At 55.4% G+C, this 26,172-nt stretch overlaps 1 protein-coding gene across 1 annotated transcript; it reads left to right on the forward strand.

Annotated features, from left to right (window-relative positions):
• The first annotated feature begins 253 nt into the window (after window positions 1-253).
• On the forward strand, window positions 254-26,172 carry PTPA (protein phosphatase 2 phosphatase activator). The gene is given in 11 exon segments (XM_081067510.1): window positions 254-442; window positions 2,870-2,967; window positions 5,628-5,714; window positions 10,183-10,308; window positions 11,876-11,993; window positions 13,905-14,004; window positions 15,041-15,165; window positions 16,072-16,078; window positions 16,080-16,170; window positions 20,650-20,757; window positions 24,583-26,172. Coding segments are annotated over 11 exon segments (969 nt in total). The 5' UTR covers window positions 254-411; the 3' UTR covers window positions 24,661-26,172.

Raw genomic sequence — 26,172 nt, forward strand, 5'->3', positions numbered from 1 at the left:
TAGGGTCAGAGGCACGCACAAAGATGACAGGTGGAGACCGCCCCGCAAAAGCATGGCTGCGCAACGTCCCTCGCCTGCCCCGCAAAAGCATGGCTGCCGCGCTCCCAGGGCTCGGCGGGCGGTTGGCCGGACGGTTGGTCGGCCCGCCGCTGGTGCGCATGCTCCGGGCGCCCCGCACCAACATGGCCGCCGCCTCCCAGTGAGCCCTGCGGCCGCGAGCCGGCCGTTGCCGGTCATAATCCCTGAGTGCCCCGCACGGACATGGCGGTCGTCTTCGCTGGGGTGACTTTAATTCTCGGCTTTCGGTTATAGCCGGCCGGTGCTCATTTCTCTTCAGCAAGCTCTGAGCACGGGGAAAAGGAAGGGTGGGTGCGGAGGTGAACAGTGAGGGCCAGCTCCTGACGGAGGAAGATGGCTGAAGGCGAGCGGCAGTCGCCGCCAGGTAGGGCGCGTCGGGCCCGGCCGGGGTGGGGGCGCGGGGGCGGCGGCGGGCGTGGGGGCGGGGAAGAGCTGTGGGGCGGGGGTCTTAGCGAGGGAGCGATCGCGAGATGGAGGAGCTCGCCGGGCGGGGCCGATGGGCCCGGAGGAGGAACTGGAGTTGCGGGGCGCGGCGGGACGAGTGGTGGGAGGGGACCCTCGGCGGGGAGGGCGACGACTCGGGGCTGCGCCGCGGCGGCGGGTGGGGCGCGACACCCGACTCGGGGAGCCCCGGCTGCCCGCGGGTCGCGTGGGCAGCGCCGTGGCCAGCAGCGGGGGCCTTTTCCACGGCTGGGCTCCGCGTGCGGAATTGAGCTCCGGGGCCGGCGGGGCCGACGCGAGGGCCGCCGGGCTCAGGTGCCCTGAGGGCCCGGGCCTGCGCGTCCCCGTCGCGGCCTCCTGCGGGCCCCGCCCGCCGCGCACCCACCTCCCCTCTCGGCGACGCGGCCTCTGGAGTTGCCAGTGGCGGAGGATTGACCGGGAGCAGCTGTCCTCGGTCCGCGAAACCACTAATTTAAAAAGGCTGGTTGTGCAAGCAGAGGAGAGAGTCTCTGGAGCATCGCCATCTGTAACCTTCGTTGACACTGTGGCTGGCCTCTGCCTAGTGCATCTCCATTACCTGGGATGCAGGTGCTAGGGAGAGGATCTTCTCTTAGAGAACGGTGTAGGGCAAGGCTGGTCGTTGACGGCCCCCCCCCCCACCGCCACCTTGAGCTAAGAAAACTTTAAAAATTCTGTGGGGAGCAAATAGGTTGGCCAAACGTGGGCAATGCTTTGAAAGCGTTTGACAGCCCTTCTGTTTTGTCTCGCGTTCTGTGATCCCTGGGAAGGTCTCATCCACTCTGAAGATCAAAAGAGGGCCCCGCCCCCCACCCCCCCCCAAAAATAGATGAACAAAGAGCTGACGTTTGTTTGGTCCAAAACTTCCGTGCGTGTTGTCTTAGAAAAGTCTTGGTATGACATCAGGAGACACAAGGCAACCAGAGTTATCACTGAGATGAATGTCTTTGAACGGGGTGGTGGGGCGTGGGGGGGGGAGGGAAGCTGTGTGCTGGAAGAGAGGAAGGCTCTGCAGGTGAGCTGTGGCTGGGAAGAGCCAGGTTCCCTGGTCGTGGCCCTTCTTTGAAGTTGAAACAGGCTGTTTTGGGACAAGAGGAGAGAACTGCTTAACTCAGTGTAGTGAAAACCTTGGATTTTGGAGTTGCATAGACTCCCTGTAAGGGAGGCTCTTACAGACAGAGGTCTGCCTGGCCAGTCGCAGTCTCTGAGCCTGTTTTCTTAGCTCTTAAAACGGGGCGACTATACCTTCTTCCCAGAGCTGTAGTGTGTGTTCCATAGATGATGTGGACGAAGCATGGGGCATGGCAGGTAAGTCAGTCAGTGTGGGTTACCGTTAACCTTTTCAAAAGTGGTACAGGTTGTACATGTGGACTGGCTCCCAAATGTAGTACACATTATACTTACTCTCTGGATTTTTATTTTTTTTTTAGGAACATCTCTAAAACTGGATGTTTCCATCTTATACGGAGAGGTTTTAGGGGATCCAATTGTCCGTTGGTCCCTTTGTCAGAGGCAGAATCTGACACTGGAGAGACTGTGGGTGTGACTTCATTTACCCCAGTCCTGAGTTTGAAGGCTTTTTTTTTTATTTAGCATTTTATGTTCTGGCACTTTGTGTGTGGGTTTCATCAGTGATTTGTTGCAATGCTTCCTATAAGGTAGCCTTTCCCCTGGCAACAGAGCCTGGCCTGGAGGTTTTCCTCCTTGTGAAATAATGTCAGGAGGGCTATCCCCTTGCAGGAAATAGTTCTTTCCAGCTTACTCACAAAAGGGCTCTGTTTCCAAAGATCATTTGCAAGTTGATTATTTGGAATGTGGAACACATTTTCCCATAAAAACAATGTGCTTAGGTTACCAGCCTGACCTACAAAACTTTTTTTTTTTTTTCCAAAACTTTTTATTTAGCATCTTAAAATAGCAATTTACCAATAGTAGGGGGTTCTCAGTTTTGGGTGCTGGGAACAGGGCTTGCAGAACAGGTGGGAGGAGGAAGAGAGCTTTTCTGCTCTCTTTCTTGGACCCTTTTTTGAATTTTGAATTAGGTAGAGGTTTGCCTTGCTCTTATCTCAGATTCTCTGTCCTACTCCTTAGGTCTCCAGGTCTCCTGGCACTTTTATTCCTCAACAATTGATACCTTAACTTTCCTTGCAGAGAAAGGAATGGCAGGAGGCCAGTGGGTTTGGTTTAACGAGCCAAGACTGTCCTGGGAGTACATGTCTGTCTGCTTTACATTAGGGCTTGGGTATTATAGTCTTAGTTTAAGAGAGAGAAAGAGAGAGAATTGGAGGGAGGGTTTTATTTACCTCTTTCCTTTTTCATTTTCCTTGTCCAGATTCTTCGGAGGATATCCCTCCAGCCACTCAGAACTTCATCATTCCAAAAAAGGAGATCCATACGGTTCCAGACATGGGCAAATGGAAGCGTTCTCAGGTACCAGTATAGTGTCTGCGTTGTAGGGTCAGAACTGGGATGAGAAACTTGGGATTTTTCAAAGACAGTGTTTTGTAGACCCGACTGGGGCTCTGAGCTCCTGATCCTTCTTGCTCTTGGAGCCAGAGCTGCTAGAGGCTAGGGAGAGAGGTGACAGGGGAGATGACGGTCCCTCCCTGTCCAGGCCAGCACTCAGAGATGCTTCAGTGGGAAGGTCCCTGGGCGCCGGGGCCAGGTAACCCTGGAGAGTTCTACTCCTGGTTCTCATACACCATCGCCCCTGGAGTGTTGTCATATTGGCTGGACGTGAATGCCCTAAATGATGGAGTAGGTCACTTTGATTCTTGGTTACAAGTAACAGCAGAGTTGGGGAGCCATTAATCAAAGGGAGAGGAGGTGATCACATGAAATCCTAGTGCAGGGAAGGGGCAGAGTGTAAAAACACCTGGGAACTGGGGCCTAGAGCGTGGGGTAGAGCAGCTTTCTGTGCTGCCCTGTCCACATGGCGGGCAGGTGCCAACAGCGTACACTTCCCGGGCTGTGGTCAGGCTGCGGGAAAAGGCTGGGCTAAGATAAAGAAAGCCAATTTCAAATACCCCGGGAAGGCCTTGGGGCCAGCTCCAGCCAGGTGCCAACACCTGGTCTGTTCGGCTGGGGTAGGGAGTGTCACTTGTAGGTAAGGGCAGGCTCGGGAGGTCCCTGGCAAGTTTGGCAGGTTCTTTACGAGGAGTCTGCCGTGCTTATGTCGGTCTAGGCTGTAGACCTATTACCACAGGTAATTTTGTAGACAAATTACCACAGGTTGGTAAATTGTTGCCTGCCAGCCCGATCTGGCTCTCTTCCTGTTTTTGTAAGTACGGTTTTACTGGAAGACAGCCACGCTCATTTATCTGTTGTCCACGGCTGCTTTCGTGCTACAAGGGCTGAGTTGAGAATTTATGAGCCAGACTGTATGGGCCGTGGGGCCTAAAATACCGGGCGTGCCAAAAATGTAGGTACACGTGACTTGTATTCTTCTTTTCTCATCGGTATATATTGAGCATTACAATTTCAATACAGTTTTTTCCTTCCTTAAAATGTGTACACCTTTTTTTGGCACCGTCTGTATTTACTGTCTGGCCCTTCGCAGGCAAAGTTTTCCAGCCCTGCTGTAGTTAGCAGCACTTTTGGGGAAGCGTTGGCCACTGTTCCTTCCGGTGTGCGTGTTGCGCATACCTGACAGAAGCCTTCACTCCCTCTGAAGCTCACCAGCGAAGTGCGTGGACCTGTTGTGACCAGGCCAGTGACTCTGCTGTGGCCCACAGTTTCACTGGGCAGCAGAGCGCAGTGGCCAGGGGCATGACCTGGGGTCAGAGGGCCAGGGCTTGAAGCCCGGGCTGCCATTTTCTCTTCTTGTGACTTAGGCAAGGTCTAACCTGGTCAAGCCTCGGTTTCTTCTACCGTCAAATAGGGTTGTTTGGAGACTTAAATGATTTAAAGCCCAAAATGCACCGGGCCCAGTGCTAGACATCCAGTGAGCAGTAGGTGTGATTTTTTATTCTTGTGGTGACGATGATGATGGCGGCGTCGGTGGAGACTTTGCACACAGTCACGTTCATGAGAGTGTCCTGAGTTTAAGTCACTAAGAGACCTGGACCAGTGTGGGAGCAGGGCCTGTGGAGGGTGACTGTCCCTTGCTGCTCCCCCCCATTGCATCCCGGTGTGCTTTGCCAGAGTGAGGACGAGAGTTCAGACTTGCTCTGGGCTGGGAGAGTGGCTGTGTGTGACCCACCGGGCCTGCCGGGGGACCCCTCATTCCCCCTGCAGCCATTCCATAGACGCGCAGGAGGACCAGGCTGTAGGATGTTCCCTTCTCGGAACTGAGGGTCGGTTCTCACAGCTCATCTCAGCGCTTGCTGCACCTGCTCCGGCATCCTCAAATTTTGCATGAGGAGGAAGGAGGAAAGTGAGGGGCTAAGGGATGAAAAAGAAAGAAGCCTGAACACGAGTCGCTTGTTCGCAGGAACTGCCTCTCCAGGGGCCTGCAGCTCTGTGCTTTTCTATCCCTGTGCTGGGGACAGCCTGCAGCCCAGTTGTACGTTGGGGTGGGTGTGCTGAGAGACCTGGCCATGGGCAGAAAACAGTTTCTTCTCGTGGGAGCAGGGCATCTGCACAGCCGGCAGACAGCCTGGCCTGTCTGCTGAGGGAAACATCTGGAAGATGAGCAGAGGAGGGACCCTTGGTGGTTTCCTTGGACTCTTGGTGGTATAGTGCCGTGGTCACGGACTCGGCCATGCAGTCTGGCCTCCTGGATCTTACTCCACATTTCTCGGTCTTGGGAGACTTTGGACAAGTCACTTTCCCTGAAGCCTTGGCTTCCTTGTTTGTAGAAAGGGAACAGCGATAGTATCTAGGTCATGGTGTTGTTGTGTAAGAAACCGATGGCAGCTCTAGTGAGCAGAGTGAACCGGCTGGACGCCCAGGTGTCATTGGCCCACCAGTGGTTGTGATGGAGGGTGGGGTGGTTGCTTGGTGTGACCTTCCTACTGCTCCTGCTTCTGGGTTAGGAGCCAGGGGCAGCTTGGAGCAATTTGGTAACCGGGTGGAGCTGGGGGCCGGCTGGGCTGTAGGGAGTGGGGGTCTCAGCCCTCTCACGTTCCACTCCCCCCTCTGTTTGGTAGGCGTACGCCGACTACATCGGATTCATCCTCACCCTCAACGAAGGTGTGAAGGGCAAGAAGCTGACCTTCGAGTACAAAGTCTCTGAGGTAGGCAGGGCCGGAAGCCTCCGGCAGGGCCTGTCCAAAAATAGCTCCAGAGGCACGTGTGCTTACTGCCCACAGCAGGGCCGTGCTGCAGATAACATCCCCAAGCACACGTGCAGGTGACATTTTGGTGTCGATATTTGTAATCTTTGTAAAGCTGTGAACAGATGTATATTTATAAAATTGGATCAAGGTAAATGTGCTATTTTATAGCTGCATCTTTGCTAACTGGGGTCTTTATATAACTTTTTTAATTAAGAAAGAGCACAAAAGAGGTAAACGTGCTGACTGAAGAGATTACTGATAGAAATGTAGAATATTAACCAAAAAGCTGACTTCTCCCTGTAGCCCCCCTCATACCTGATTCCCAGGGGAAGCCTTGTTAGTTTGGGGAGTGCCACCCAGACCTGTCCTGTGAACTCCTCCTCTCTGCCGTGGAAATGGCTGCCTCCTTGAGCCATGCCCTCGTTTGTTTAAACTACTCCGTAACCGTAGACGTTTAGCATTGCTGCTCTGAATATTCTTGCACCTGGATCTGTGGGAGTTATTTCCCAAGGATTCAGTCCTAGTCGTGGAAATACTAAGTTGAAGGGCACGCACTGCTAGGTGGGTGCTTTTGGCTGCGTTTCAGAGACAGGCTTGTTTATGGAGGGAGGGCAGGTGCTGTGGGGAGGCTGATACCCATGGGAAGGTGTGGTCTTGCAGGCTGTTTGCTCTGCTGGATGCCATCTTCCAGGGCTGAATCCCAGGCCGCTAGTGGCCTCTTGGATTCCTGTTCCTGTGGCCCAGAACCACAGTGAGCCTCTTATCTCAGACCCCAGGGCCTGGGAGCCAGCCTCTCTTTGCTGCTCTAGCCACAGCCTCGCCTCTTGACTAAGGCCGGGCCCTGCCCTCGGGGCCCAGCCTCTCCTCCTGTCCTGAGGTTCACGTTGCTCTGTTAACCCTCCTGCTCTTGGGCCCTGATTGCTGGGTGGCCACAGTCCTGTTCTGTCACTTGTGGGGAGCCAGGCCTGTGCTGGGGATTGACAGCCTTCTCTTGGGACCTGGCCCACCAGCGACTCCCTGGTTCCTGTTGGCCCCCCCCATTGCTATGGGACTTTGGCCGTGGGACTTATGTCTGAGGAGAGAGAGGGCTCCTCCTTGAGCCGATGGCAAGGGGTGCTCAGCTGTGCTGAGTGGGCTGGGGAATGGGGTGGGGAAGGCTAATTAAAGGGGAGCGTTCTAATTACCCCAGCAGGTCCTGAGCTGCCAAATCCTTCTCAAGCCCCTTATTTGCCCCTGGGGCTTTGATGGTAGCTGTCCACACCAACCAGGTGTTGTCTTAGCCCAGGAGCTGCCCTCTTGGCAGGTGTGCAGCACGGATAATTGCTGGGGTTCTGGAGTCAGGCTGACCAGGTTTTGATAACCTCTCACTTCTGAGCTGAGTGGACTTGTCCCCTCTGACCTTCTGTGTCCTCATCTGTAGAGTGGGAAGAGCCACAGGCCTACTCATGGCTCCTGGGAGGATTCGCTGAGATCCCACGTGCAGGGTGCTGTTTTGCACAGTGCCTGGCACAGACTAGATGACATTATTGTCACTAGCTGTTTTTCGGTTCTCATTTCCAGTAGTGTGCTTGCTTCAGTTAGGGTTCTTCCTGAGTGGGGCTTCATCCGGTGGGTGCTGCTCAGTTGGTGGACAGAGGGGACGAGTTTGGTCTCCCAGCTTCTGCCCACAGCTGGCAGGGGCAACAGCAGGCCTGGCTCACAGCATGTGGCCTTGGCCCACAGGTGGGGACTCTCTTCTGGTGCAGCTTGGGTCTCCTCGTCACTCCTGCCTCCTGCAGCTGGGGAGAGGGCAGCAGGGCTGCGGGGGGCCTCCAGACTGCCTGCAACAAAGGGGCAAGACGGGCGATGTCTACACCATGTTAGGAGGGCTCGCCTTCATTCTGAGATTATGTCTGTCCCGTTCTTTGAGGGTGAAAGTGTTTGCAAATTAAAGGTGATAGTAGATAGGAGACTGGTGTCTTGTTGTTGCTCTGTTGATTGTTTTTTTGATTTTTTTTATTGGGGAACAGTGTGTTTCTCCAGGGCCGATCAGCTCCAAGTTGTTGTCCTTCAATCTAGTTGTGGAGGGCGCAGCTCAGCTCCAAGTGCAGTTGCCGTTTTCAATCTTTAGTTGTAGGGGGCGCAGCCCACCATCCCATGTGGGAATTGAACTCCCAACTGCAGCCCACCATCCCATGTGGGAATTGAACTCGCAACCTTGTTTCTGAGAGCTCAGCTCCGGCAGCCCCTCTGTTTGATTTTTTAAATGAGGGCAAAATAAAAAATTGGTAAGTAAAATTTGGAAGAAACTTTTACTTGTCCATGAAAATCCAAAAAGAAAGCAGTGGTTTAGGGAGAAGGAGTGTAGCTCAAAGTGTACTTTGTGCTTCCGAAGGGGCTCCAGCCCACGGTGCCTGCCCCTTTAACTTCTCTCCCAACTAGCTAAACAGCAGAGACAGCCCCCCAAACCCTCTCCAGAAAGAAGAGCTAGGAGCAGTTTAATTATTGATTGGCTCAGCCGAGCTGGCAGCTGGGGCCTGGCTGCTTTCTCCCGTCAGCCTCCCGAAAGGCTGGGATCGCCGGCATTGGGCTTTGCTGGTGTTTCCTGGCGCCCAGATCATTGCGCCGGCCCTCCCAAGTCCAGTGCTGCCCGGGCTCAGGTTTGTTCTGTTCTTACCGGTGTTCCTGGTTCTTGGCAAAGCCAGGCTCTGGCAGCACTCTGTCACATTTCAGCAAGGCAGCCTTCTGTCACCCGGGCTCTCTGCCTCATCCAGATATAAAGGGAACATTCTCTTCTTACAGGTATCTTTTTTTCTCCTCCCCAGCCTCAAGCCTAGGGAAAAGGGAGGTGAGGGAGGGCTGCCGTCAGATTGAGCAGTGATCAGAGGTACCATTTTCATGGACACCGATGTGATTCGTGCCTCCTGGATCTACGCAGCGGGGGACACTGGCTAACTTGTATTCATTAGCTCAAGCCTGCCTTTCCCACCCCCCAAATACACACACAGCTCTCGGGAAGCTTTCTGAAGTTTCTGCAATGGCAGACCTGACCATGTCTTGCCCTCCTTGTCACAACTTTTCCTGTGGGCAACCACCCTGCTGGTTCCTACCAGTGTTCGCAGGAAGTCTGGGAGGCATCTCCTACCATCTGTGCCCAGTAGACACAGGCACGATCAGCTTCTTGGCAGGGTCCCTCCTCCCAGGGCCGCCACCTCATTTTGCATGTCCCCTGCGTCGGGCGCTCCCCAAGCCCTTCGTTGCCCTGCGTTTGGCCCGTTTCTGTAAGCCACACTGGAGAGGCAGCCTCACCTGATTTCCTCACTGAGTAACATTTGTGTGCCAATGCTGCCCTGACCTGTGACACCCAGTGCACTCCTGAGGCCCTGCCTTCCGTGGGAAAGGTAGGCCTGAGGGGTGGGCTCTCGAACACTGGCAGCCCTACAAGGGCGACCCCGTTCGTGCCTCTGACCCAGCATTTCCACAAAGGTGAGTTGCCGGGTTCATCACGGTGGTGTTTGTGGTAGTGAAAAAATCGAAATTCATTCAGGCCTTTAACAGCAAGGGCAGCAGTGAATCAGTTGCAGTACGCGGGCCCAATGCAGTGTTCTCTATCATAAACTGGTCTTTACACTTGACGTGGAATGAGGTTACTGAGGAAACAGCAGGCTCCAAAGCCGCGCGTGCCCTATGAGCTGTGTTTCGATCCCATGTGTGTAACCACACGCCATTCCCCTGTGCCGGGCACTGTTCATGGGTGGCTGTTTAGTGCTTGTCACCGCCTTAGACGGCATCTTTCAGCATGCCCGGTTTTGAGCTGAAGAAACAGGCTGCGAGTTCAAGTCACTTGTTCAAGGTCTTGCGACAACTAAATGGTGTTTTAGCTGGGATTGGGGTCTAGCAGGTTCAGCTACCTTCCAAATTCTCACCCTGATAAGCAACAGAAAACACTAGAAAAAGATGAATGAGAAGGGTATGTTATTTATTTTTTTGAAGAGTATGTTATTAATACAAGGTTAATAGTGTTTATTTTTGGTGGCTGGATTACTGGTCCTTTTTGGTTTTTTTCCTTTTACATTTCTATTTTCTGTGATGGTAGGTGCTGTGTACTAAACTGAAGGCCCCACTAAAATCTATTGAAGAAGCTCAGGGCTGCAGTTTGCGCTTACCCAGCAGCTCCTCTTGGATAGGCTAGCTAGACGACCCCGGTGCCGGAGCCACACCTGTCCCTTCCACCTGGTGCTGGTCCCTTTCTGTAAAGCTCACTATGTTCCCCTGACCTTTTTTTCATATGTAGCATGGTTGGGAAGAAGGGGGGACAGCAAGGAAGATGCCAGTTAGTGCCATGCCTTGGGGTCATTGTCCAACAGCACTTGGGACTGCCCTCTGTGGCTCTAGCTTGGGGCCACTGGTCACTGTTAGCTTGGCCCCCTCTACTTTGCCTCAACAGGCCATTGAGAAACTGGTCGCTCTTCTCAACACGCTGGACAGGTGGATTGATGAGACTCCTCCCATGGACCAGCCCTCTCGATTTGGGAACAAGGCCTACAGGACCTGGTATGCCAAACTCGACCAGGTGAGGCTGCCACAGACAGGCGTGGGGGCTGGGCGGGGCTTCCCCACGTATCAGAGTCACTGGGACCTCTGCCCCCGCCGTCTGCCGGGAGTCACCATGTGGGTGCATGGTCCTCTGCACAGGGCTGTTTCGTAGGTCGCTGTTTGTACTGGCACCAGATTGAAATGTCCCAAGTGTCTGTCTGCCGGGGATCCATTAAATAAACTAGTACTGCCCACGGAACACTGTGCAGCTGTAAGAAGGCTGACTAGGGAACTCGGGGAAGGGACTCTGATGTATTGTCAGGTCAAAGAGCGAGGCCTGTGACGCACATGGCAAGCTGCCTTTTGGTAAGAAAGAGGGAGAAGAAGCAAGTGTGTTTGCGTTCCTCGGTTTGCATAGAGAAACATCACTGGAAGGACACACAAAAGAAGAAGCTGCGGTTTCTTTTTGAGGACAGGAGAGGAGGAAAGGGTGCATGGGGACGGGCGGAGTGGGACTTCGCAATGCATCCCTTTTGTTACGTGTTTGTTTTTGAATCATACGACGGTGATACCTGTCTAAAGCAAACAAATGCAGGATCGCTACCCCCTCCTTAGAAAAGCAGAGTTTGGAGGACTGGAGTGGGGCCTGGGGATCCAGGTTTTCACCAGGTCTCCAGGAGGGTCTCATGCCAGGGGTCCACAGACTGAACTTAGAGAAACTTGGGTCCTAATTGCTCGGGAGTCGCAAGGACCCAGCAGAACACGTTCCCTCCCTAAGAGTAGCTTGGTCTGATTCTGGATTCTAAGATGGCACATGGGCTTGATTTTTGTTTTCTTTTTGTAAAGGTTTTTATTGAGTTATACCTTAAAGCTGACAAATTATAGCTGTACAGCTTAACGTGATTTTACCCTCGCACCCACCACCCATATCAAGCTTTAGAACATTCCAGCAATCCAGCAGCGCCCTCGTGCCTGTTCCTAGTTGATATCCCCCCAGCTCTTCTGATTTCTTTCCCAGAGAGGGATCTGTGCCTGTGTTTGAGCTTCATGTAAATATCTGGCTTTTTTGCCCAACGGTACGTCTGTGTGACTCATCCCCACTGCTGTGCGTGGCGTGGGTCTTGTTCATTGCTGCATACTATTCCAGCGTGTGAACATAGCCGTTTATCCCTTCTCCTGTCGATGGACATTTCAGTTGTGGGTTGTCCCCGTGATTTGGCTCCTGTAAATACGTAATCCTTGCGTACCTGTTCGGTGGACACGTGGCGCGGACTCCCTTGCTGGAAGTATGAAGAAAGACGACATCTATGGGAAAGTCGATGAATTGCCTAATGGGAGAGTTGAATGGCTTCTTTTCAGATCCCTGCTGCCTTGCCACCAGAACCTTGTCACCTGGAGGAAAGGTCAGCAGGTGAAAAGCCACCCCAGGGTAGTCTGTTGTGAAAGAATAAATGTTCTTCTCCCTCTTCCTTCTGTGGCCAGAGCAGGGAGCCAGGCCGCCTGCTGTGGCAGCCTCGCCCCTAGCCAGATGCTGCCCCTGGGCACCCGCCTACCAGGATGCTGCCTAATCTGCTGCCACCACTTTGTGTCTCTTGTGTTATCAGGAAGCAGAAAACTTGGTGGCCACGGTGGTCCCCACCCATTTGGCAGCTGCTGTGCCTGAGGTGGCTGTTTACCTAAAGGAGTCAGTGGGGAACTCCACGCGCATCGACTATGGCACAGGTACCTGCCATGCCCAGCACTTTCTTCACTTCACGGTGGTCTTTTCTTGGGCTGCTTCCTTTTCGCTCTCAGGTTGTCTCTGGGGGACCCCTGAGCAAGCAGCCTGTGGGGGCCCCCTGGGGTGCAATGCTGCTGGGTACAAGGAGGCCTTGTGCTACCCCTGCAGTCCTGGCTGGGTCCACCAGGGGGAGCTCATGCCATATGTGTGCTGCCTGTGTGCTGAAAGTGGATTCCTGTTCTAAAGATGGTCTCTCTGTGAGAGACCATCATCACCAAAATAATGGTTTACTGAGCACTTACTGTATCTCAAGGCAACTGCTTCTGGAAGCCTTGAGAAATGAAAGAGGTCGGTGGCCTCTGGCATCACTGTGACTACGCTCTCCATACACCTCTTGCTCTTAGCCACGTTCCCTGTGTCCTTGAGCTCTCAAGGAAAGGGAGCATGCGGGCACCCTAAAAGGGTGTTCTCTAGGTCAGGGGGTGGCTGAGAGGATCCCTGCTTTGGTAGGCCCGCCTTTCCTCTCCTTTCCACCCCGAAACAGGCAAATGCAAGTGCTGCTGCCCCTTCGCCCCCCCCCCCCCCGCCACACACACACACCCATTGCTGGGGCTTGGGATCCTCAGGAGGAGCCATGCTACAGAGGCAGGCTCGGAGAAGGGCCCCCTTGGACCTGGGCCCTGGGGAAGTTTAGTGTCTGCGCCTGTGTTACTAGCGAACAAGTTTATCAAGTATTTTGAGACTTTCCGGGGTAGAGCTATGACTAAGACTGACAGGGAAAGACTCTGGAGGGGAGAATGGCCGGGTCAGCGGGGGACGGGGGTTTCTTCCACTCTCAGGTGCTCTCAGGTGAGCAGTGATGTCACTTGGACTCTGGCTGGTCATGATCAGAAAGTGCAGGTGACAGTAACAGTTCACAAGCTTCCAGGCCCGTGGACAGACCTTCGTTCTGCAGAGCTAGGACAGGAAGTCACTAAAATATTCTCTCTTCACCTCCCTCCAAATATGTTTCCTATGACACTATGAACCATGGGTTCAGTGCAGGGTCCAGTCAGTGGGTTCTGTAGTGCTGACCGTTCCTATTTGATGTGACTGGGAAAGGAAGGGGCATGCCTCTGACCCTGTAATGTGACCCTGCTTACAGTGTGAGCTGCTGAGAAGCCTTCAGTGGCTCCCCACTGCTCTCAGAATCAAGTCTGAGCTTTTTACTATGGCTGTTCAGGTCTGTCTGATCTCTAACCTCACCCTGTTAACACTTTCTCCCTTGCTCTCTGCCTTGGCCATACTGGCCTTCTTAGGGTTCTTCAAACACATCAAATTGTTTCCTTGCCTCAGGGCCTTTGCACATGCTGTTTCTTCTGGCTAGAATGCTCTTTTTGCTTTCTTCACCCCCCTGCCCTGCCGATTCTTATTCATCTTTTCAATTAGTATTACTTCCTTAGGGAAACCTTGAACCTTATGTCAGGGTCTGCCTGTGATATCCTGCAATTATCACAATATCCTTCTCTTTTAGAGCTAGAATCGTAGAAGTGATTGTATATTTAATGTTTGTCATAAACTATCCAACAAGGGCGGGGCCTTCCTCCCTAGTGCCTGACATGGACAGTGACTGCCCCCATAGTAGGTGCTCAATAAATAGGGTGGAATTGGTGAGTGAGGTAAACCTACAAAATAAAATGTAAATGCCTGTTTTAAGAAGTCAGCAGCCTGGGCCTTTTAGGAGTAGAATTATAGTATTGGTGGTTCTTAAAAAACCCTACGTCTTCCTAGATGGGGACGAGGCCCCATTATCTTCATGTTGACCTCCCTTTTTAGAGGGGCAGTTATCAGTGATTCAGACACTGGGGAGACCAAGAACAATCCCACTTCTTTTTCTGGAAGACTGTCAACCTCGGCTCTTTTTACTCCCCCAGGACATGAAGCAGCCTTTGCTGCTTTCCTCTGCTGTCTCTGCAAGATTGGGGTGCTCCGGGTGGATGACCAAATAGCTATTGTCTTTAAGGTGTTCAATCGGTGAGTGAGAAGAGGGCAGGAGGGGTGGCTGCCAGTGGGAGGAGGAGTGAGGGGGTCTCTTTCCTCGTTATGGTCAGACTGGGGACAGGGTGCTGGAGGGTTCTCTCGTCCTGTCCTAATCAAGCTCTGGCTTTGGATGGGGTGTCCAAGCCTCCTCATTCCAACAAGTTCAAATTCAAGTAAAAACAAGTGAAGGAAAGGTTACACAAGGACCGCTAATACTTCCGTGGTGTTCACCACGCAGAGGCACAGCTAGGCGCTTACACACAACCCATTTACTAGGCTGTAGCATCGAGTCTCGGACGCGCACTCTGTGATGTTCGCACGACGACAGAATCACCTGGCGATGCCTTGCTCACAACGCATCCTGGTCGTGAAGTGACGCATGACTGTAATTCTCACAACAACCCTAGGAAGTAGCAACTGTCATTTCCATTTTATAGATGAGGAAACTGAGGCGCAGAGAAATGATCTGTTCACTTGAGGTTACACAGCTGGGTGAACCCAGGTGGTCAGGCTGTGCTCTGACCTCCCCTCACTACCCAAACCACCTGGCTGGTAGCACAGGTGAGTTTCAGTCACCAGAGGGCGCTGATAGTGCCATTGCAGGCCCCCTGCCAATGCCAGTGCTGAAGCTCCACGAGGACTGGACATAGCTCCTTGGAGGTTGGTGCTGGAAGGACCTAGCAGACAAGCAACTTCAGTTCCTAGCAGCTTTCCGATGGGCAAGCCCGAGTTAGGGAAGCTGAGGTTCCTGCCAAGGGTCTTACGTTGTCAGGAGTTGATGGCTCTGACTCCCTTTCCCAGGTGGTGTTTTGCCCCTTTCCTGGGCCAAAAGAAGGCTGAGTGTGGGAGAAAAAAATAAAGCTACATTATTTTGAGAGTACCAGCTGATCATAACTTGTGCGTGTAGGTTTTCACTGAAATAGAGACCAGTCACATTCTTAGGTGGTTATTTCCGGCTTCCTTGTGCTTCCAGTGGGACTGTCTTTTTTACTTTTGCTACCTCTCCTCTCTTCCACATCCTCCTGTGCAGGTACCTTGAGGTGATGCGGAAACTCCAGAAAACATACAGGATGGAGCCAGCGGGCAGCCAGGGCGTGTGGGGCCTGGATGACTTCCAGTTTCTGCCCTTCATATGGGGCAGTTCGCAGCTGATAGGTACTGAAGGGGGGCACGTACTCCCCCACTCTCCAGAGTGTGTTCTGTGTCCCTCCCGCCAAGCCGTCCACCCCTCCTTCCTTCTCCTGCTGCCCATACAGTGACAGCTTGTAAAGCAGGCATTAGACCGCTATTCACGGAGGCTGCGAGCTGTCGACCTTCTGCCACACCAGCAGGGCAGGCTGAGGGAGGCGGAGTCAGAGCGCCGCCGGGATAACGGGACGTGACATGGGCTGGAGCAGGGGCCCTTGCCTGGCGCAGAATGGACTGGTGTGAAATGTGCCCCAGCTCCTGGCAGCAGCTGTGGGGTTTTAGGTTGAAAATCAGGGGTTCTTTGACTTGGTGACCAATGTCACGCGCTGTCATTATTGAGCCGTGTGTGTGGGGCCATCAGAGAGCTGCCACCAAGTGCTGGGTGGTGGGCTGCTTGCTCGGGGCCCACTCTGGTGGTTCTCCCACTTTCCCATGTGCAAGCTGAAGTGGGTGAGGGGGCGGGGATGACTTCTGTTTCCACATAGCATTAACTGCCGACAAACTAGTATTAATAAGTGACTATTTGTTGAGTGTTTGCTCTGTGCCAGGCGCTGCTCTAAGGGCTTCAGGTAGATTATCTCCCGAAATCTCAATGCCCCTGGGAGCCATCTCTGCCAGCACTGACACCTATGTACGCACCATGACTGTCAGATGGCACTCAGCAGCCTAGCAAGGGAGGTACTGTGCTGATCCCCACTGCACAGATGAGGGGACCGAGTCACAGGACCAGCAAGTGACAGAGCCCGAGCTTATTAACACTAGAATGTACACACGCACAGGCCGGTTATCGCTCCTTCGCCATCCTGTGTTGGGTGAGGTGCCCCAGTGGTGTGAGCACCTGGTTCTGATGCCGGCACTCTTTGCTGTTCCCAGATCACCCGTGTCGAGCCCAGGCACTTTGTCGATGAGAAGGCCGTGAATGAGAATCACAAGGACTACATGTTCCTGGAGTGCATCCTGTTTATCACTGAGGTGAGGAGAAGGGAGTGAGAAGCCCCCGGCAGCCTCCAGGCTGAAATGAATGGAGGCTGGTGGCTTTGGACAGGAGCCAGAGCTGCGCCCACAGGTGGCAGGCCTGGCCCCAGAAGGCGGGTGAATGAGAAGGACGCCCCACGAGGCCTCTGCAAGGTTAGGTCAGCTCCTGACCGCCCGGGTCTCCTTCCCCATCAGTGGTCCGGGTTTCTCCTTGCGCTGAGGGACTAAGACTCCCTCACAAGCTAGACTTGGTGACCGATGCAGCAGGTCGGAAGGGGGGGTGTCAGCATCTTGCAGGTGGGGCCACAAGGTCCACAGGAGTGGTTTAACGGCGCTGTTGTCCCCTTCTAAAGCAGGGGGACAGTGCAGCCTTGAACTACGCCCTGAAGATTGTCTGCGGAGCATGTTAAAATGCACATTCCTAGGCTCCACACCAGCTTTCCGAATCAGAATCTTGGGGGACGAGGGCCAGGAACCTGCATTTAAACATACTTTTAGGTGACTGCACATGGAAGTTAGGGATCCATTGCTCTCAGGGCCTCTCTTCTAGGAGGTGTCAGGACATTTCATCCTCCCTGCTGAGTACCCGCCACCCCCCCAGACTTACAGAGGGTGCCCTGGCTCTGCTGTCTGGAGAGGATCTTGCCTCCTTTCTCTTTCTGGATGCCCACATGCATGTCTCCGGGCCTCAGTGCTGTGCGTGGCACACCTGTGGACCCCCACCTGTGGGGCGGTGTCTTAGCTGCCTATTCTGAGCCCCCCTGCAAAGGGGAAGAAGCCTGGTTAAGCAGCCGGGGCTCCAGGCTCCCCCTGGTCAGCATTCAGCTCAGGCTTCCACCAAGCTCCAGAGGCCAGAGGGGAATGACACGTTTTTCCAAGTCAGCAAATGGACCCCGGACTGAGGGCTGGGCGGCCACCGCTTCATTCTCAGAGATCTGCTGCCTTCAGCAGTGTAGCCGGCCCAAGGTCGGAAGGACTCCGGGCAGCCTGGCTCACTGCCGAGAAAGCCAGTCACGTGCTGCTCTCTCTCGAGTGAAACTCATGGATCTTCGGAGCCCCGGAAGACCCCAGGAGGAGCAGGGGAGGGAAAGGGGTGCACCTTCTCTGTTCAGCTGTGGCTGCTTACTGGGAGTAGAAGGCTAAGCTGTTTTGGCTCCGCCTGGTGGTAGACCAACCCCCTGGGTCCCTGTCAGTAACTAACAAGGAGGAAGGCCAGGTGGGGCTTCAGGGAATATGAGACTTGAATCCAGGTTAAAACTTTGTATTTTTGTTTGTTTGGTTGGTTATGCTGGTGTAAAAACCCAAACGCTTTCCCCAAGTTTGAGACCCAGTTCTTCTGCTAGAGAAAAATTCTACAGTGGCCACTAGATGGCACTAAAGGCACATTGAACTTGGAGACGGTTCTAGTAACATTTACTGGGGAAGAGGCTTGAACTGGGAACGGGGGCAGGCCCTAGACTTCCAGGTTGTTTCACAGCCTCTGCAAGGCCTGCTTTTCACTTTGGGTCTAGGTGCTTGGGTACACACTGGACACTAGCAGGTGGTGAGAGCCGAGGTGACAGTAGTGAGGGCCCCTTTTTACCCACTTGGTTGGGCTGCTGATTACAACACATGTAGTGCTAGTTCTCCAGAGCTTGTGTCTGGACCACCCGCCACCCCTCCCCTGCTCACCTCAGTCCTGCATTTTGCAGTCCCTAGTTGGTGAGTGAGCGACCTGGCCTGGCACCCCCTAACAAAGGGATTCCCAAGGCCTGACACTGCGCCCGGGACCAGGGGGCCCATGTGGGGTTCTGGGTGCTTTGGTCTGGAAGGGGGCGGTGTTCCCTCTGCAGACCTGGGGATCACTAGGACTGGTGCAACCAGGAGATGAAACCAAACAAGAAGTTGGAAGTCGAAACAGGTTTCTCCCGCTCTCCTGCAGGGTTGGGAGACCAGCTTGGGACCTGGGCGGCTTCCCGTGGCATCCCAGAAGAGGGACTGCCTCTCACAGGGCTTCTGCTGCCTCAGGAAATGCAGCCCTGGCGCCTTTAAGAGCCCAGGGCAGGCAGGAAAAGAATTTCAGTTTCAATCTGGCTTCTAAATTTGGAGTTTTGGGAAGGGAGGGATCAGATTTCAGCTGGAAGGGAAGGAGCTGACAGGAAGGTGCTGTGCAGAGCCTCCCCCACCCCCGCCCCATCCCCCCTCAGTTACTGACAGAGGAACCATTTACAAAAGGCCGATTCTCTTGGGAGTGGAGAGGCAGGAACGCAGCGTCTGTGAGTAATTTCCTGCTCAATATGGCTGCTCTGACTCACACGATTCCCCTGGGGTCACTGCGGGACTGCAGCTTGCTTGCTTGTTCTCGCTCTTTCTCTTCTCCCTTTGTGGCTAGAATGAGCTAATTTTTTTTTTTTTGTCTTCTCGCTCCCATTGCTTTTTCCCCCTCATCTGTTTTCCTTTCCCAGAGTTGCAAAGTCTCCTGAAGGACTTAGGAGATCTTGGACACTGAAGGTCTGGGGGAGGGAATGGGGCAGCCCCTCTAGAGAAATAGCATCTCTAGCTTTCCCATGGGTGGGAGGGCAGAGCCACTGAGGCTCTCCAGCTCAGGCTCTGTCAGCAGTCTAGAGAGACCGCCCCCTCCCCCCATGCCCTTAGTGGGTGAGGCTGGCCCAGGAAGCAGAGCCTCTGGTTTCCCAGCATCCATATGCCTGCCTTGCTGAGCACTCCCCTGGAGCTGCTGCTGTGGGCCGAAGAAAGCAGGGTGCCTCCTGGGTGGTTTGCTCACGGAGCCCTGACCAGAGTGAAACTGGTCACACAGCTCCCATGATCCCTGAGCTCAGGGCCTGGAAGTGTGCAAGAGAGGACTGAGCCTGGCCCTTGTCCCAAAGGGGCAGAGAGCATGGGGAAGGGGCGGGGCGAGGGGGATGGGGATGGATGGGGGTGGAGCCTGCTTGAGTGGGATCCTTGGAACAAAGCTCTGTGAAGGCCAGGCCCACTGCAGGGGGGGGGGGGTTGCCTGGCTGCCCTCCTGGAGGAGGGCGCTTTAGATAGAGGAGGGGAAAGATTCTGGGTGAAGAGACTGGCCCAGGATAAGCCCCGTGGGCACCTGGGTGGGTTTATCCAGCAACGTGGGCTGTGGCCTCACTGCTGGAGGAAGGAGTTTGTTGTTACTGAACCTGGGAGGTTGAGACAGGCTCAACTTGGGGCCGGGGGAGGGAGATGACAGGGGTAAAATGAGTTTTGTAAGAGTTGCCCTTACTGGAGAAATGGAGCAGCCTGTGGGAGTGGGTCACTGGGCAGAGACCACAGCCAAAGGGCAGGGGCTGGGGTGAGGGTGGTGAGGGGATTGTGGGTCTTTACTCTTGTGATGCCCAACATGCAGAGAGAGCTTTGGACCCCTCCTTTCTCCCTAGAATCGCTCTCCCTCAGCCCCACCTCCAGCAAGCCTCTTCTGGAACCTTCCATATACTCAGGGTCCAAGTCTATGCTTCCTTGCCAGCTTAGCCTCTTTGCTTTGCAGACTTTGTTCTGAAGCCTGGGGCTCAAGGTGCTGGATGGACCCTGATTCTCCAGCATCAATACTGCTTATTGGCCAGGGAAGGGAGACAGCGTTGAAGGGGACCAGGGGACCGTGAACTGCTTGTTAATCTGTGCAAATGTGCTGGCCTCATGCTGTCTGAGGGGCACACTCAGGCACACAGACTCCCTGTCTCTGTGCTGTGGCTTCTGATGTCACGGGAACTCCCGGGGGTTGTTGCAGAATTGCTCTCTTCCTTCCCCAAGGCCAGACTTTTGGCCAGAGGAGGGACCAGGAGCGGAGCTGTCCTTGCTCCTGCCTGTCCCTGCTGCTGTGGTTGCCACCCCTTTCACACTTCCTGTCGAGGTCAGGTTGGCTTTCTAAAGAGACCTTCCTCCTGAATGTGCTGCAGTCAGTGCCTGGATTTGGTTTTACCCGTCTTGGCCCTCCTCCAAGCTGACCCCTCCCTCGACTGTTCCACCTATGCCAATGGCAGGTGCAGACCAAGTGCCCTGTGGCAGACCCACCCTGGGTGTGGGGCTGGGCTGGGGGGTCGGGTCCAGGCTGCTCCTGCTGTTATCTAAATGGGGGAGGATCCCTGTGCTGGGGGGACCTTCTGTGGTTCTGGAACTTGGAGCCGCACCGGGAGCTTGGGTGGAGATTTGATTTTTCTGAGGTTGCTAGATTTAGTTGATCATGGGAATCAGGCCCTGCTTGTTTTGGCTGTGGAAGGAAAAGGGTGACTGTGGGGCTTATGTTTTCCCACTGGATCTTGCAGGTTAAGGGGGACCCTTGTCCTGGCACTTCTGTGTGCCTGTATGTGTGTGCGGCCGGGTCCCCATGCGTGCATGCTCACGTATGTGCGTGCGTTTATGCGTGCATGCATCTGTGTGTGTGTGTATGCTCGCTTGACCTTGCTGCAGGGGAGCAAGGGCTGGGCTCCCAGGGGCCACCTCTCTAGCTCGTGGACTCTTTTCCAGATGAAGACGGGTCCCTTTGCCGAGCACTCCAACCAGCTGTGGAACATCAGTGCTGTCCCCTCCTGGTCCAAAGTGAACCAGGGTCTCATCCGCATGTATAAGGCCGAGGTGAGTGGGGGCTGGCTGGCTGACGCTCCTGGTCCTGGGCTGCTCCCCCGACACACACACTCCACTGTTTTGCTCTGAATCTTAGGCTGGGCTCCGCTGACACTTGTGGCCTCAGAATCTCCATCTGTGGGATGGGTTGTCAAAGAAGCACTGGACTGAGGCCCAGCTCTGCACTGAGTGAGGCAAGGCCCTGCTGCTGCTGGGCGGAGGGGGAAATCTCCATTCCCACTTGTCAGATGGCTGGAGGCCCCTGGCAGTTCTGTCACCTGTGGGGACACACAAATGAAAACATGCCTGGGAAAGGGTTTTAGCCTTTGAAGGCATGACCCAAAGTGGTGCTTCTCAAACTTTGGTGTCTGATGGCTGGGCAGGTGGGAGCTGGCATTTTTATTTGACCACTTCAGGTGGTCTTCCCTGCTCAAGTCAGAAAGGCAGGGAGAGGTCCAGGTTCTGGAGCTGCCCCTGCTGGGAGGCAGCTGCCCAGCTCCTGAGGGGGGCTCCTGACCTCTCTCCTCGTCCTTGGCGCCCTTCTCCCAGCCAACGAGGCGGCTTTTTCTCTCGCAAGTGGGGAGGAGACATTTGCTTTCCACCCTGTCATTCCCGCTTGCTTCTTCCACATCTTGGGCAGATCAGTCGTGGAACTGCTTGACCTTGGCTAGGGAAGGGCCTGGATGTGAAGTCCCTCACCTGGAGCAGCAGATCCCCAAAATCTCCTCTTTTCGCCTCAGGCTGGCGTCTCAGATGCCCATCTCTTGACTCTTGGTCATCCCTCTCCTGTGGGGAGAGGGAGGGAGGTTCTCAGGATTTTGCTGCGTTACACCCAGAGCTTACTCAGATCCCATCAGCAGAGTCGGGGGGCAGGGACCAAAGGGGGTTTGCGGCTTGCTATGGTTGGGCCTGGCTCGCTCTGCATGGCCCTGAAAGGGTTAATGGTGCTGGGACTGACCAGGCCTGGCCCCCTCTTTCCCTTCCGCCCCCTCCCCCCTCCATCCCCTTCCTCTGGACTTCACATCCTGTGTTTAGGTTCCAACCCACATACCTCTCTAATCTGAGAGGAGCGTTAGCTGGGGCTGCACCTTCCGGGCAGCCGCCAGCACTCTACTCTGGCTCTCTCACTGCCCTCTGGGTATCCTGTTGTTCCTGACACCCCCTGCCCCCACCAGTCCCCCAGTGGGTGCTGAGGGGGAACTCAGTTACCTTGCTGAGCGCTCCCCACTGCTAGGGGCTGTGCGCAGGGCCCCCTCCAGCCTCCCACCTCACCCCAGGCAGGACCCGGTGCCTTTCCTGCTTGGGTCTTAAATGCTGTCCTTCCTGCAGGCTCTCACTTGGGTGACTAAACTTATTGTGACCTGGGCCCCTAAAGGCAGAACAGGAGACCCTGCCACCCTTCTCGACCTGCTCCTTCCAGAGGCAGAAGAACTGTTGAGTTGACAGGATGAGGGAGGAGCAAATTAAGATTGGAACTGGCGATAGTGCAGCCATGACCAAACAGCCTCAGGTGTTGACAGTTGTCAGTATTTCTGCGGATGTTGAACACGAGGACAGTGACTGAAAACGACCTGCACTTCAGACAGAGGGAGACGAGCAGATGACCGAGCGCCCTTCCTGAAACGGAAAGTGCCAGCCCTGGGTGCACAGGCGCAGTGTGAGCTGGCAGCCTTGCCAGGCGCTGTGTGGCGGAAGGCGCCTTGGCAGGACAGTGCTGAACTCCCGACTTTAGTGGAGGAACACCAGGTCTCGGACAGTTGGTCTCCAGCAGATGGCCCTTAGTCTCTGTTCCCTGAGAGCCCAGGGGATCCCGTGCTCCCTGCCCAAGGGGAGCACTTGCTGTTTGAGGCCAGTTCTCGGTCTGTGGGCAAAGCCCACCTGTCTTCAAGTCTGGAAGGGGGTTAGCAAGGCCAGGCCTGCCAGCCAGAGCTGGCTGCTGAAGGGGACTTTGACCTGGCATTAGGTGGCCTCAGGATTTGGGACCAGCTGTACATTTCCAAACTGTCCTGGCCTTTCTGAACTGAAGAACCAAATGCTTCAGGGCCCTTGTGTGTGGCGGGGCCTGTCCTTCCCGAGGGCTGTCACTGGGCTGGCGCTCCCCTCAGAAGGACCTCCTCAGGCCCGGAGAGCCTCTGCTCCTTCTGGAGCCACCAGTCCCCGAAGGGCCTGCAGGCCTGCGCCTCAAGCCGGAAGGTCTGTCTGGGGACAGGCTGAAGTGTTGCTGGGCTTGGTACACAGGTGCGCACAGTTAGATGGGAGAAAGGCCTCACCCGGGAGGCCCCCTTCCGCTGTCAGCCCTGGAGCCTCTCCTTTCCTGTGGCCACAGGGAAGCTTGTGCAGGGTCCCCAAGGGCAGAGTGGACAGAACTTCTGCCCCTGCCCCCTCCCCCTAAGCCTCTTGCCTTTGTGGCTTCTCTCTGAATGAGAGCTAGAAGCAGGTTGACCTTTGACTCTGGAATTCCAGGGCCCTGGCTCCCCCTTTTACAAACTCCCACCACTTCCTTCATGACATAAGCACAATGGCAGCTGCCTTTCCCTGTGGCCTAGATCTGGTACTGCTCCTCCTCCCCACCAGGGACCACCCCCAGCTGCCTGCTCCCCACTTTCTCTGCCCCAGGCCCGGGAGCCTGGATGTAGCCTGGAGTCCTGCTCCCACACTGAGCTTGGTTCCCTATCCTTCCACTCCACAAACGGTTTTTCTTTCCCTGCTCACGTTCTGGCCTCCCTTCTGTCCTTGTGGACTACCCCTCACCCTGATACACAGCTGCCTAGACAACCTCGTTTCTGCAGCTGGTCGTTGAGCTGAGGGAACCTGGGCCAGTCACGGCATGCCTTTGCCCTTCGAAGGTAGTTGCAGGTTGAGACCACAGTCACAGAATGGGACTCTCACCCCCTCCTGTACCCCAGCCAGGGGGTGCCCACCCCAGCCAGGAGGTGGTAGTTTCTGTGGCCAAGGCTGTGAGAGGAGGCAGGGCCGCAGATGCCTGGAGCTGCTGCCTCTGAGAGCTTGCTGGTGCCCAGGGCCTGTGCAGTAGGCACAGCAGGGCCGGTGCTGGGAGCTAGGGCCCTCCCCACTTCCTGGTCCTGTGCCTGAGGGCAGAGGGGTGCATGCTGTGGTAGGTCGGTTGCTCTCTCCATGTCCCCTCTGCCAGAGCTCTGGGGCTGAGGCCCTGGTGGGCAGGGTTTGGGGAGTAGGGCCCCTGCTCAGGGCTCTTGTTCTCTGCCCCACGCACAGGGCTGCTGGGAATTGCCCTGGGGGTGGGGGGCGGTCAGCTGGTTCTTATTGTCTCACTCTGAAGTGCCAAGATGCCTTTTTCAGTCCAAAGAATTGAAAATTGGAGAAAATAGGTCTTGGTCCCTGCTCATGCTTGTGTCCCGGTGTCCCCACACCTCTTGTCCAGGGATAGGACCTGGGCGAGGAGGTCCTCAGTGATCGGGAGGGTTCTTTTTGCCTCTGGTCCCAACTCCCCCTCTGGGCCGTGATGTCACTTGACTTCCTCTCTTCTTGGCTTATGCTTTGTGGGGTTGGGCTGCCTCTCCCTCTCCCTGTCCCACTCCCGCTCCTCACTCTGTCATTATTTGGTGGATCTGATTGTCATAGAGTGGGGTCTTTGGATGGGAGGGGGTGGTCGGGAACAGGACGGAAGCCTTGGCCTTCCCAAAGGCCGGGGGGCAGCTCTGAGACTGGCACACTACCTGGGTGCTGGATGGACACCATTTGGAACTGTGCTGTTCTGAGCGCCCAGAGTTGCCCAGGGGTCCCTTGGAGGCCCGATGAGGCCTCGGCGGGGTGCAGTGCAGGCCTCACCTCTCCGCTCTTCCGCCTCCTTCCTCGCAGTGCCTGGAGAAGTTCCCTGTGATCCAGCACTTCAAGTTCGGGAGCCTGCTGCCCATCCAACCTGTCACTTCGTGCTAGGAGGCGCTGAGCAGCCAGAGCGTCCAGGCTGCAGTTCTTGTGCCGCCCTTCCCCACCCCAGCTGCGCCCCTTCCTGCACCCTCCCTTTGTTCTTTCTGTTTGACGAGAGGCTGTTTACTGGGGTGGGTGGTGAGCGCAGGGTTGAGGAAGGTTCGGGGCATAAGGCTGAAGGACCCAGGTTGGGAGAAGTGACCAAAGTATGGCCAGTTTCCTGAGTTCCCCTGTGGTGGACAGGTAAGAGGGGCTGGGACAAGGTCCCTGGGCCCTGCCCCTGCCCCCGGCCTTCCTCTGCTCCCCGCTGTCCAGGCCCTTTTGGAGACGCCCTGCTGTTCTGCACCACTGTGGGGAGAGGGAGGTATCTTGCTGCTCCGTTGCTTTCCCTTCCCATGTCCCATTGCCTTTCTCGGGGTTGGAGCACTTGCTCCCTTCAGGGTGGGTCAGTTTCCCAAGCCATGTTTGGGGGGCCGTCTGGGTGTCCTGAGGGCTGGAGGCTGAGGCTGGCGGCCAGGCCGGGGTGGGGTGGGGCAGTGGGCAGCGTTGGCACTTCTGGCCAGTGACCCAGCTCCTCCTCACGGCTGCCCCTGGGCCTACGGGCACCTGTGTCCAGTGCCTCATCCTGCTTTTCTGTTCTCTGGTCCTTGGCTTTGCTGGGTTTCCTGCCATAAGCACACCTGTCCTCTCCCCAGAGTAGCCTCTGGAAGCTGCCTTTGGTGTGGGCCCTGGGCTCCTGGGAGGGGCCCAGCAGGGCTTACTCAGGGCTGATTGGGTGAGGCCTGCCTTTGCCAAGCGTGCTCTGCCTGGGAGGGGCGGGGTTTGGGGCCAGTTTTGGTTGGTGAGAATCTGGATTCTTCCCTGTACGTTCTTATGGCCGCTTCTGTTCCCTCCTCACCGCTGCTTGCTCCTCCAAGGCCCTTGGCCCTGCTTTCCTGGCTCTCTGGACGGGTTGGGGTGGGGGTGGGGTGGGGAAGGGAGCTGGCCACAGGAGGGCTTTGGAAGCCCACTCCCTTGTCCTCCCACCTCCCTGAATTCACCTGTTGGCCTTCCAGGATGAGCTAGTGATGGCTCCCTGAGTTCGGGCTTTGGCTCTGAAGAGGGGCAGCTGGGCTGGGCTCAGTAGGCCTACCCGAGGGGTTAGGGATACTGGTAGCAGCATGCTGGTTCCAGAGTTTTCTTCTAGGGCAGCTCCCAGGCCTGGCTCTTGCAGACTCTCCCCTGCCCAAGCCCAGGCCTATTCTCACTATCCCCTCCTTGTATCTGGGGCCACATAACCTTTGAGAAGGAGGAGCACCCGAGAAGCACAATTCAGGGGCTTGACCCTTGGATGTGGGCTGATGGCCTAGGCGGAACCTGGGACGTGAGTCACAGAGACAGTTTTCCAAGGAGAGGTTCCATGCCTGCCTCTCCTGGAGTCTAGACCAGTGCCTCCCGAGCCCCTCCTTCCTGTGCCCCCACGGCCCTGAGCCCCTCGCGCCTTCATTGCTGTTTGGATTAAAGCCTCTGTTTTGCACCTGT

This window comes from Rhinolophus hipposideros (genome assembly GCF_964194185.1).
Source record: "Rhinolophus hipposideros genome assembly, chromosome: 11".
Lineage (NCBI taxonomy): Eukaryota > Metazoa > Chordata > Mammalia > Chiroptera > Rhinolophidae > Rhinolophus > Rhinolophus hipposideros.